Genomic DNA, 12,500 nt, shown 5'->3' on the forward strand with positions numbered 1-12,500 from the left:
TGTGCTATGTGCATTCATAATACTGTTGCCCAGTTATTTCTTCAGCCTTTTTGCCCCAATACTGTGAAGTTCTCTGTTGACCTTCATCTACAGTGCTAACCTAACCCTCCTCCCTCCTCTCTCTCTCTCCCTCTCCCTCTCCCTCTCCCTCTCCCTCTCCCTCTCCCTCTCCCTCTCTCTCTCTCTCTCTCTCTCTCTCTCTCTCTCTCTCTCTCTCTCTCTCTCTCTCTCTCTCTCTCTCTCTCTCTCTCTCTCTCTCTCTCTCTCTCTCTCTCTCTCTCTCTCTCTCTCTCTCTCTCTGCAGTATCTGGAGGCCCATCTGAAGTTCCTGGCCTTCTTCCTGCAGGAGGCCAGCCTCTACCTGGTCTGGAACCGGGCCAAGGAGGTGTGGGAGTGCCTGGTGTCCGGCATGGACGTATGCGAGATGGACCGGGAGGTACTGATCAGCACCAATACCGGTTCTAACTCCTCTTAAAGGATTCCATAAGATATGTTGGCTGTGTCTGAAACGGGAAAAATTCTGCCTTTTTAAGATATCTAACAGAGGAGCGAGGCATGTCCAAATTATTTTTGTGAAATGCTGCCTTCAAAGATACCTTTGTTTTGCCAAATTTTTGAAGGCAGCGTAGATGTATCCTTCATGCTGCCTTCGACTTCCAAAATTCTATTTAATTGTGAGCAGCTATTGCTGAAGTCAAACGTTATGTTATTCTTGCTATGCTGTCAACAACAAAGTTCGAACAAAGTTTGTGGCTGGTACCTTGATGCCTGCTAAGGCAAGTGACTCGTTAGAGGGCTGAAGGCAGCGAGACAGTTACCGTCTGTTTCAGACATGCCCTTTATCTTCACTCTGTCACTCTTTTGTGTTAGTTAGCAGAAAGTATGTATATTTAAAAAAATATTTAACAAGCATATATCTGCCGTGCGTGTGTGTGTGTGGCGTGCTGAATTCCAGATGTGCTTTGAGTGGTTCACCAAGGGCCAGCACGATCTGGAAAGTGACGTCCAGCAGCAGCTGTTCAAGGAGAAGATCCTCAAACTGGAGCCTTATGAGATTACTATGAACGGTGAGACAGCCGCGCTCCTGCACAATCAATCTGTTATGCTTAAACTGCCTGCGCACTGCCCAAAACAAATGCCAACATGCAGCAACAGTTGGGTCAGTGTGCCACAGCAGACAAGTAGTTGATTGTCCTGCCTGAGATGACCATCGTCACACTCCATGTATTCACACTGGCCTGGTGTAGCCGTAGCTGGATCACATTTGATGTTTGTCCTCATAGTAGCATCTGTGCGTTTTTCTTACTCGACGTGTCTGTGTGTTTTTCTGCAGGTTTTAACCTCTTTAAGACCTTCTTTGAGAATGTGAACCTCTGTGACCATCGACTGAAACGGCAGGGAACGCAGCTGGTAGGCCTCTTCTCTTGAGCCTCCTCCAGCCACATGGCATTGCTTTAATTTCTATGTTGACGTTAAGTTGTATCATCAGCCACATTATATTTCAGTCAGATCATCACCTTTTGAGTGTTTTTGAGTCATTTTAACGGGACTGTGGCTGTTTCTGTCCCGGCAGTGCGTGGAGCGGCTGGACTTGGCTGGCATGGACTTCATCTGGCGCATCGCCATGGAGTCTCCCGACGAGGAGATCGCCAACGAGGCCATCCAGCTCATCATCACCTACAGCTACATCAACCTCAACCCCAAGATGAAGAAGGTGAGGCGGCCAAGGGCCGGACCTGAGGCTACAGTAGACTAGAGGGGCTCACTGGAGGACTGGAATGATGGGGGGGGTTGACTTGTTATTAATGTGTGTGTGTGTGTGTGTGTGTGTGTCTTTTTCATCCTCCCCGGCAGGACTCTGTGTCTTTGCATAAGAAGTTCATTGCAGATTGTTACAAAAGATTAGAGGTGAGTGCTTCTATATTTTTGCGTGCGTGCGTGCGTGCGTGTGTGTGTGTGTGTGTGTGTGTGTGTGTGTGTGTGTGTGTGTGTGTGTGCTTCTCCACTGGTCTCACACTCCTATGCTCGTTGCTCTTCAGGCCGCCAGCTCTGCCCTGGGGGGGCCCACCCTCACCCACGCTGTCACCAGGGCAACCAAGATGCTGACAGCCACCGCCATGCCAACTGTTGCCACATCTGTGCAATCCCCTTCCAGGTTCGAAATCAGATCGTTTGTGTGTGTGTGTGTGTGTGTGTGTGATACTTACATTTACATTTTTTTCACAGTTCCTCACAAATTATACTGATTATCACTAATGACCTCTATTTTTACTTATGGTTTGGCTGCGGTAAAGTTGTCACCATTAGTTTTATGTAAATGAAATAGGGCCGGAGCATTGCTTTGAGTTGAACTTGGCTCAGCTTTAGAGCACAGCGCAATGTTCACCGATGTCAATTTAATATATCCAAGTGAAGATGTCGGACATTTTGATCAATCGTAGCAGTAAAATTCTCATTAGGCAGCTCCATTGGAAATGACCTTAAGAGCACTGTCAATAAATCCGATGAAATTGAACGAAGATGAAATTACTCGTCACTAAGCAACCATGTGGAATTCTAATGATATGGATGCTGTGTTACACTTTGCTAATGCCGCTTCATTATTCAGACGGCCGTGACCTAAACTTGTTGACTCTACTCAACTAATTGTGTGTTCCACCAGGTCAACCAAGCTGGTGATTATCGAGAGGCTGTTGTTACTGGCAGAGAGATACGTCATTACTATAGAGGTAAGTTCCGCTGTTTACAAGCGTCATTATGTAAAGTGGATTATGCTGTTGTGGCATTGTTAGCTAAAATGACATTTGCACAGCACTTGATATTCATTGGATATCTTGCATTGAGAAAGTGTTTTGTGACTTCTTGTTGTACAATTAAGTGATGAAGGCAGAATTTCAGGTTTTGGTCGAACAGGGGTTTTTTTAGACTAATAGAAGCCTAAACTGTGAAGTTGATGTCAAAGCGCTGCTGCGTTTTCATGTCTCTTCCTGCCCTTGGCCCAAACGAGCTGATTTTGCACTGCGGAACCAGCTACTGCTGACCTCAGCGGTGCATGGCAGCCTCCTTATGACTAAGCGCTCACTTAAAGGACAGCGGTGGTGACTAACGTAAACATGGAGATTAGGGTAAAGATTGCGTTATGGAAGAAGGCCACTACGCATTAGAGACTAGCTACGGGTCGACAGCGCTTGTGGTGGATTTAAGGAGACCGCTCTGAGGGCCAGGGCATGATGGCAGGTTAGTTCCAGTAGTTTTGATTAATATTAGCTGGCCGGAGGCAGCTCTGGGAATGCTGCTTTAGTGCCAGAGCTTCCAGCCATCCTGAGGGAAGGCCAGCACTGCAAGGCACCTCGCAGAGATGAGTTGTCGAGTCGATAAGCATGGCTCTGGTTTCATTGGGGCGCTGAGGATTATTTCATTTAAACACGGATACTGTACGTGACACATGATCCGTGAAGAGGTTGCCTGTACTTATTCTGTGGTCATCATCATTCTTGGGGTGTGTGTGTGCGTATGTATCTGTGCTCGAGCAAGTGTGTGTGTGTGTGTGTGTGTGTTTATCTCCTTATGTATCTGTGCTTCAGCAAGTGTGTGTGTGTGTGTGTGTGTGTGTGTGTTTGTGCTCACGCCACAAGAGCCCTTCTCAAGGAACCCAATTTCCTTGTTGATGAGTGGTATGTGGCTCTGAAGACCTGGCATGTCCACAGCTCGGTGCAGCACCTGCGCAGTGCCAGACTGTCCACCTCGGCCGGTCCCAGCGGTCGTCACGCGTGCTCATGTGTTGATCTCTTGCAGGATTTGTACTCGGTTCCTCGGACCATTCTACCTCACGGTGCCTCCTTCCACGGCCATCCCGTGTCCCTCCACGTTACCTACGAATCTACCAAAGACACTTTCACTCTGGAGGTAATGCACCGCCGCACAGCCACGCATTCAAGTCAAGTCAAGTCCAGTCGAGTTCGTTTACAGGGTTTCCACGAAACATTGAATTTCTGGAATATCCTGGAATTCTGCAGAGTCTATTCCAGACATGTCAAGTCATGGAATATTAGACAAATTTAGTTTGAAATTGACTTGCCAAAATACATAATACAAAAATATTTCCATGCAAAATTGGTGTATATCTGGTTATTGGCTTCACTGCTTGCTTGAGTAGCCCAACGTTGTTTATTCAGTGGCGAATTATTCATCTCCCACTCTAAAAAGGTCAAAGATTCTTGAACGCTACGCGGCTGCTCTTAAATCATTGATCCGTATATTGTACTATTCACTGACACTATAGATTACAGATCACTGAGTGAAAATATATGGGTTGTGTTTCCTTTCCTGGTATTATGAGATCAGGTCTTGGAGTTTCACGGGCAGTGGGCCACTGGAATTCAATTATAAGCCAGGTTGTTTTTCGAGATTCGAAAAAAAAGTCATTATATTTCATATAACTGCTTTCATTTCTGATTCTGATAACGCGCACAGAGGTGTTTCTTGCTTTTAAGCTTCTGTTAAATATTGATTGAATTAGCTGTAGCATTGAAGAGATACATCTGCTTAGTGTTGCACATGCTTGTCCATCTGTATTCACACGTACACTACAGTACACACACACACACACTATTGTCTGGGCATCAGGCAGAGCGTTTACATGCAGTTCACATACAGAGCTGTACTCACTGGCCTGTGAATGAGAACAGTCCCCATGTGTAGAGCCATTTATGGATTATGGTCAGGAACATTTTTCCACACCACCACCTCTAGCCTTACAGGCATAGCAACACCACACACACTCACACACTCACACAGTCACACACACATAGACACACACACACACACATGCAGGCAGATTTGAACCTGATTAACGACTGTTTCTCACACAGGAACATATTTTGTTTGCCTTATGAAGAGTAGTTGAAGTGCTCTGTAACTGTGTGTGTGTGTGTGTGTGTGTGTGTGTGTGTGTGTGTGTTTGTGTGAATCTTTCAGGCTCACAGCAACGAGACCATCGGCAGCATCAGGTGGAAGATTGCAGAGCAGCTCAGCTGTCCGGTGGACAATGTCCAGATCTTTGCCAATGACAGCATGGTGGGTCAGCCAGACACATACACACACACACACATCAACATGTTTTCCCATAAATCCCACACCTGATTTATGGGAAATTAGACATCTGTCATTTGACAATTACACATCTGTCCATTTCCACTGAATGGTTAAAAATAGTTTCAATGTGAAACATGGTTAGTCTTTGGAAGAACTATGACAAACACAAACTGTGTCCTTACATAAGCTTGGGTTAGTGTGAGATTGCCATAAAGATAAAGAGATGTTTGTGTTGATGCTTTGTGTGTGTTTGTGACACGGTTGATGTTGAACCGAGAAATGAAAAGATGAAGAGATGTTTGTGTTGATACCTTTGTGTGTGTGTGTGTGTGTGTGTGTGTGTGTGTGTGTGTGTGTGTGTGTGTGTGTGTGTGTGTGTGTGTGTGTGTTTGTGACACAGCTGACGATGAACCGGGACCAGAAGCTCCTGAACCAGCTGGGCTTCTCGGACGAGCAGGGTCTGACGGTGAAGAGCTCGGGGACGGGCACGCCTTCAGGCAGCTCAGCGGACAGCTCGGCCTCTGTCAGCAGCAGCAGCAGTGGGGTCTTCAACTCAGCCTATGCCCTCGAGCAGGTACACGCAAACCCACACACACACACATATTAATAGACTTATTAATCATATGTCATACTATTCCCTTGAGCGGATGCCTTCACACACACACACACACACACACACATACATGGAAATAGATATACAGTAAACTCAATCTATGCCCTGGAACAAATGCACGAACACACATGTGTGCGCGCTCACACACACACACACACACACACATGCTCCACAGTGTAACGCATATGATGTTGAACGCTATATTAAGACGGCACATGTCCTCACCTAACACCCGCCCCCCATGCATGTGTTGATGGAGGCTCTGCCATGGAGGCATGTGAGAAAGTGTTGTACGTTAACGCCGGCGTCGGCCTGTCTGTCTGCGTATGTGTGTGTTTACTCTCAGGAGAAGTCCCTGCCAGGCGTGGTGATGGCCCTGGTCTGTAACGTCTTTGAGATGCTCTACCAGCTGGCCAACCTGGAGGAGCCCAGGTGAGATGGGGTCTGAGTGGGGAGGGGGGGGGGAGCTGTAAAGAGGGGCACTCATAGCATTGCTAATGAGGAAAGCTGAATGGATTGAGATCCCCCATCACTGAGATTATTCTTGTGTGTGTGTGTGTGTGTGTGTGTGTGTGTGTGTGTGTGTGTGTTGTCAGGATCACACTGCGTGTGCGTAAGTTGCTGCTGCTCATCCCCACGGACCCCGAGGTGCAGGACGCCCTCGACAACTTTGTGCCAAAAGAGTCCAGCGTCTGGAGTCACCAGGTAACCAGCAACCCCAGCCGCCGCCTACGATTCACCATTTAGTTTGATTCGATTTGCTTTTGCGTTTATGTAGATAGGGCAGGACCGTTGAGAGAAACCGGAAGTGTTGCAATAAAAACACGTTTATATGCAAAGTTCCTTTTCTGAGTAAGCATATAAGTTTGGCCAAGCACTCTAAAAAGAAACATAAGAGACTGAGTGAAATCTGCTCCTACCATACAAATGATCAGAAACAGGAAGTGAGTCAGAGAGAGAGAGAGAGTCAGAGAGAGAGAGAGTCAGAGATCAGAGGTCAGAAACGAGTCCAGGTCACCGTTGGCACCCGAATGTGGTATGGCAGGTGCTGCCGCTTACAGTACCACGCAAACCGAGGATATTTGAATCTGGAGGACAGCTGTTGCTGCGGTGATGGATGATTTGCCGAGCCTCGCACTTAGCTTTCCCGTTGTGTCACAGCAGAGCTTCACTTTGTCAAGCTTGTGAAGAGGCGTAATTGCCCAGCAGGACTGGCATACAGTATGTGAGTCATTTCATATGATTACACAGGTAGTCCGGTTGGGCAAGGTTGACATGGTGTGAATCAGGTTTGAGGAAGTGACAGACGCTGTAAAAGCTGCCTTGTTGATTCTAGATCAGCTGATGACCCTGGGCTGCTGAGAAGTGCATGATCAAATATTCAGAACAAACAGTGATCACACTGTGAGACAGTGAACAGTGCGAACAGCATGAAATAGAATATATACTTTTTTTTGATCCCGTGAGGGAAATTCGTTTCTCTGCATTTAACCCAATTTAACTGAATTAGTGAACACACACTAATAGGATGATTAGTGTCGTTGGTATCATTGTATGAGTTGTTTCAGGTCAACAAACTGTGTGTATCATAATGTGGATGTAATTGTGTGTATTTGCCTTCAGAGTCTCTCTGGGTATCATAGTCTCAGAGTCTCTTTTCTAATGTCCTCCTTCTCTGTCTGTGTGTGTGCATGTGCGTGCATGTGCGTGCATGTGCGTACGTGCGTGTGTGTGTGTGTGGGTGTGTATGTGTGTGTGTGTGTGTAGAAAACGCTCTTCACGCTGGGCTCGGGCTCCCAGGCCTCCAAGTCTCCGTCTCTGTCCAGCAAGCAGCAGCACCAGCAGAGCGCCGCGTCCATCCTGGAGTCACTGTTCCGCTCCTCCGCGCCGGGCATGTCCACCTTCAGAGTGCTCTACAACCTGGAGGTAAGCAACACACACACACACACACACACACACAGATGCACAGCATCAAGAATTTAGTTTGTGTGTGTGTGTGTCTGTATCTGTATCTGTATCTGGTTGCCTATCTGACATGGTCTTGGTCTCGACACCTATTGGTCTTGGTAATGATTTGGATTAAGCGGTCTTGACTACATCACTAATATCTGGTTGCCTATCTGACATGTCTTCCTTATCTTCGTTTGTCTCCGTCTTTGTCAGGTGTTGAGCTCAAAACTGATGCCCACGTCTGATGACGAGATGGCCAAGACCAGCGTCAAGTCTTTCTGTGAGAACTTCCTCAAAGCAGGAGGCCTGAGGTATTCAACCATACTCAACGCGTGTGTGTGCGTGTGTGCGTGTGTGAGTGAGTGAGTGAGTGAGTGAGTGAGTGAGTGAGTGAGTGAGTGAGTGAGTGAGTGAGTGAGTGAGTGAGTGAGTGAGTGAGTGAGTGAGTGAGTGAGTGAGTGAGTGAGTGAGTGAGTGAGTGAGTGAGTGAGTGAGTGAGTGAGTGAGTGAGTGAGTGAGTGAGTGAGTGAGTGAGTGAGTGAGTGTGTAACACATATGATGTTGATTCATGTCGGTGTGTGTGTGTGCCTGTGTCCAGCCTGGTGGTAAACGTCATGCAGCGGGACTCCATTCCCTCAGAAGTGGACTATGAGACCAGGCAGGGCGTCTACTCCATATGTCTGCAGCTGGCCAGGTACTCCCACCTATACCTGTACTTCCTGTTTGTGCGTGTGTCTATGATCTAGATCCCTGGTTAGACAGATGTGCTTAATCAGGATGCAGGAATTGAGTCAGGACCGTTAACTCGAATAAATGGCAGCAAAGGGTGCAAAACATCTAACTTAACTCGAGCACTTTTTACACATACAGCACTCTGACATTGTTCTCTACACGACCGCCGCGCTTACACATGCGCAGTAACACTCTTGTCAAAGTCTAAAAGTTATTAGTCATTAGAGAGGGAGTTGTTGCTTTTCACTATTCTTAAAAGTCAAAAGCCACGCCTGCATTGGTGTTCAGTCGTCTCCCTGTATTAACTGACCTTGTTTGTGTGGCTCCCCCTGCAGGTTCCTGCTGGTAGGGCAGACCATGCCCAGTATCCTGGACGAGGAGTACAGCAAGGATGGTCTGGACACGCTGTCGTCGCGGCCGTTCCGCAACGCGGGACGACAGGGCGGCCGGCAGCTGTCTCTGTGCGGCACGCCCGAGAAGTCGTCCTACCGGCAGATGAGCATGTCGGACCGCTCGTCCATCCGCGTGGAGGAGATCATCCCCGCCGCACGCGTCGCCATCCAGGTGTGGGAGAGCGCCTCGACACCTCGAACATGCAGCTTTTAGTACCAAGACACACTATGGGTGTCTCTCAATTGTCTTTTATACATCCTCCCTTCCTTCCTCGGTCCTCGTCCTCACTGATCTAGATAAAGAATGATGGGGCGGTAACACTGGGATAGTCTATCCACTGTTAGTTATAGATCAGTGGGAACGCCCCTCGAGGACCGAGCATCGAGGAGAGAGTTTGAGAGCCACCCTCTTTGTCTGTGTCTGTGTGTGTGTGTGTGTGTGTGTCTGTGTCTAAGTGTACACGCTTGTGCATGTTGTGTGTTGGCAGATAGATAGATAGATACTTTATTGATCCCCAAGGGGAAATTCAAGAAGGCTGTGCGTGCGACGTGCGTGCATGTGGGTTTTGTGTTTTATGCTAGCCCAGTTAAGCAATAATGAATTTCATGTAAATCATCAGCTACAGTAATTTCCCGCATATAAGCCGCATTGTGTATAAGCCGCAGGACAGTGTTTTATGCAAGTGAAAAGAAACAAAACCATATTGATACCATATAAACTGTCCTCATGTATTGACCTCATAGCTGAAGAAATTTAGCAAAATCAATGTATAAGCCGCAGCTAATAGTCGTGAAATTACGGGTATGTGTTTTTCAATGCAGCTCGGCGGTTATGTAACCTAAGCTTGTGTATGCGTTTGTTCCCCCGTCACTAGACGATGGAGGTGGGGGACTTCACGTCCACAGTGGCCTGCTTCATGCGCCTGACCTGGGCTGCGGCTGCCGGCCGATTGGACCTGGTGGGCAGCAGCCAGCCAATCAAAGAGAGCACCAACTCTCTCTTCCCCCTGGGGGTGCGCAGCAGGGTCAGCAGCACAGGTGGGACACACACACACACACACACACACACACACACACACACACACACACACACACATACACTGACATACAACATTGACACATACACATACGTACTCACTCACTCACTCTCTTACACATACACTCACACACAGACATGCTCAGCAGCACACACACATATTTAGCATGCACATATACACACACGCATACATACTCACTCTCTTACACACACATGCACATACACACAGACTGAAGTGTTTTGCAGTAGCACTGATGATATGTCATTACCATGTCAACTGTGTGTGTGTCTGTGTGTGCTCTGCCTGCGTGTGTGAAGTACATCAAATGTGTGTTGCTTTCCCAGGCAGTAACTACTACTTGAACCTGTATAAACTCATGATCGATTACTGAACTGCTTTGATCTACTGGATTATTAAGAAGACTTGATTGATTGTAAAGTGGCATCCAATAGAGTGTATAAAATGTGTGTGTGTGTGTGTGTGTGTGTGTGTGTGTGTGTGTGTTGCATTCGCAGGCAGTAACTGCAGCTCTGGCAGTGAGGGCGAGGCCACCACGCTGCAGGCGGGCATCTGTGTGAAGCAGCTGTGCGTGTCCATCAAAGACACCATCATCGCCCGCGAGGCCCTCTCCCTGCTCGTCACCTGCCTGCAGCTACGCAGCCAGCAACTCTGTGAGCGCCCCCCACTGGACACAGACACACACATACAGACACACAGACACACACACACACACACACACACACACACACAGAGAAACATGAAAAACTAGACATAGTCTTGAGCAAAACTAGCTGTCTTTTCTAGACATACCGCAGACAACTAGAAAACTGCCATTTTCATAGACAGAGATGGGCATAACAAAATGTATAATCACTGATTTGTTGAATTTCCTATTGTGATGCAGTGTTTAGAATATGCACTTGAAAGGTGAAAGGACGCACAAATCCATATCATAACCATGTCATTTTTAGCTCAATAACTAACTATAATTTTTCTTTTCCAGCATCTTTTTATAACTTGCCAAGTGTGACTGATTTCGTCATAGACATCCTGCTGGGATCACCTAGTGGAGAGGTAAGGACAGACCACTGACCGACCACTGACCGGCACAGACAAGTGCATGTGTATAGATACCTGATGACTCATCACTCCATTGTAACGTGTGTGTGTCTGTGTGTCTGTGTGTGTCTGTGTGTGTGTCTGTGTGTGTGTCTGTGTGTCTGTGTGTCTGTGTGTCTGTGTGTGTGTCTGTGTGTGTGTCTGTGTGTCTGTGTGTGTGTGTGTGTGTGTGTGTGTGTGTGTGTGTCAGATCCGGCGTGTGGCCTGCGACCAGCTGTACACCCTGAGCCAGACGGACGCGTCGGCCTACCCGGAGCTGCAGAAGCCCAACCTGTTCCTGCTGAAGGTGGTGCTGTCCGCCCAGCTGCCCCTCTGGTCCCCCACCAGCATCATGAGGGGCATCAACCAGAGGTGACCAGCACCCCACACACACACACACACACACACACACACACACACACACACACACACACACACACACACACACACACACGTTATAGACAAATAAACACACATATAATATACAAAATTACACACACGCACATACGTCAAACACAATAGACATATAATAGAAAAATACATACTGTACATACACACACACACACACACACACACACATATATATATATTTATTCCACTGCTCGGTTGAGTTCCCCATTGTCCTGCGTTCTATAAGGGTGTGCATTAACTTTAGATATACGCACGGCTATGAAGTAGTTCTACAAACAATACCGTTCTAGCGATTAAAACAATTAAATTAGCACCGGAAACGAACACAACGCAAGTGGCAACAGTGGAATAAGCGGGATAATGGACTTCACGCCGTGCGGTTATTCAAAGTTAATGCACTTTTCTAGACGGGCCGTATCACGTCGGGCCGTATCACCGTCTAGAACGTGCATTAACTTTGAATAACCGCACGGCGTGTCGTCCATTATCCCGTACATATATACTGTATATAGACAAGAGTACATTCACAGTACACTCATACAGTATGTTGTGCACAATCATGAATGTAAATACATACATATACATAACTAGCTATTATAGAGAGGCATGTACACATTCAAGCACTTCTATACAAATGCTTAAACACGCATACCATATGGGCATATTTATTCACATACACACACAAACCCACACGCGTGCATGTCCACAGAAAGTATATAGCAGCAGCAGACCTTAATTATCAGGATAACATCTGGCTGTTTTGTTGACCCCCAAGCAGAGGTCACGAATCCATCTGCTTCGTTTACACTGCTGCCTTAACAGTATCCCCAGTGTTGTCCTGCCCACAGATACAGTTATAAACCCCTTTGTGTTCTCCTGCAGGTTTCTCTCTCAGTGCACTGAATATTTTGACTTGAGATGCCAACTCCTGGATGACCTGACCAGTAAGTGTCCTCTGCTGTCTGTAGGTCCTTATATGGGCACACACAGGCTGTGCTTCCTTTTGACGCTTGCTTTACGTCCTCAAGTTCTCATAGTCTCGAAGACTCTGTTCAGTAAAGCAAGCACATTTTAAAAGCTGTGGGATGTGTTTCAGTACTGAAACACGTCTTGAGATGCAATCATTTATAGCAGAGTATGCAAAAATGCCCTAATGCAAAAATGTGTATCATA

General features: G+C 47.1%; 1 protein-coding gene across 1 annotated transcript in view; it reads left to right on the plus strand.

The window, feature by feature from the left end:
* The window catches only part of usp24 (ubiquitin specific peptidase 24), a 58,748-nt gene that overhangs the window by 25,355 nt on the left and 20,893 nt on the right, over nt 1-12,500 (plus strand). Inside the window, exons 19-39 of the mRNA XM_062556267.1 lie at nt 305-436; nt 956-1,067; nt 1,334-1,410; nt 1,574-1,714; nt 1,855-1,908; nt 2,040-2,155; nt 2,663-2,729; nt 3,796-3,906; nt 4,978-5,076; nt 5,495-5,668; nt 6,054-6,139; nt 6,304-6,412; nt 7,475-7,633; nt 7,871-7,968; nt 8,256-8,351; nt 8,725-8,953; nt 9,657-9,819; nt 10,334-10,489; nt 10,822-10,892; nt 11,128-11,288; nt 12,210-12,271. Coding sequence (XP_062412251.1) covers nt 305-436; nt 956-1,067; nt 1,334-1,410; nt 1,574-1,714; nt 1,855-1,908; nt 2,040-2,155; nt 2,663-2,729; nt 3,796-3,906; nt 4,978-5,076; nt 5,495-5,668; nt 6,054-6,139; nt 6,304-6,412; nt 7,475-7,633; nt 7,871-7,968; nt 8,256-8,351; nt 8,725-8,953; nt 9,657-9,819; nt 10,334-10,489; nt 10,822-10,892; nt 11,128-11,288; nt 12,210-12,271 — 2,473 coding nt within the window. The remainder of the gene's footprint in view (nt 1-304; nt 437-955; nt 1,068-1,333; nt 1,411-1,573; nt 1,715-1,854; nt 1,909-2,039; nt 2,156-2,662; nt 2,730-3,795; nt 3,907-4,977; nt 5,077-5,494; nt 5,669-6,053; nt 6,140-6,303; nt 6,413-7,474; nt 7,634-7,870; nt 7,969-8,255; nt 8,352-8,724; nt 8,954-9,656; nt 9,820-10,333; nt 10,490-10,821; nt 10,893-11,127; nt 11,289-12,209; nt 12,272-12,500) is intronic.

Source organism: Sardina pilchardus, chromosome 15, assembly GCF_963854185.1.
Source record: "Sardina pilchardus chromosome 15, fSarPil1.1, whole genome shotgun sequence".
Lineage (NCBI taxonomy): Eukaryota > Metazoa > Chordata > Actinopteri > Clupeiformes > Clupeidae > Sardina > Sardina pilchardus.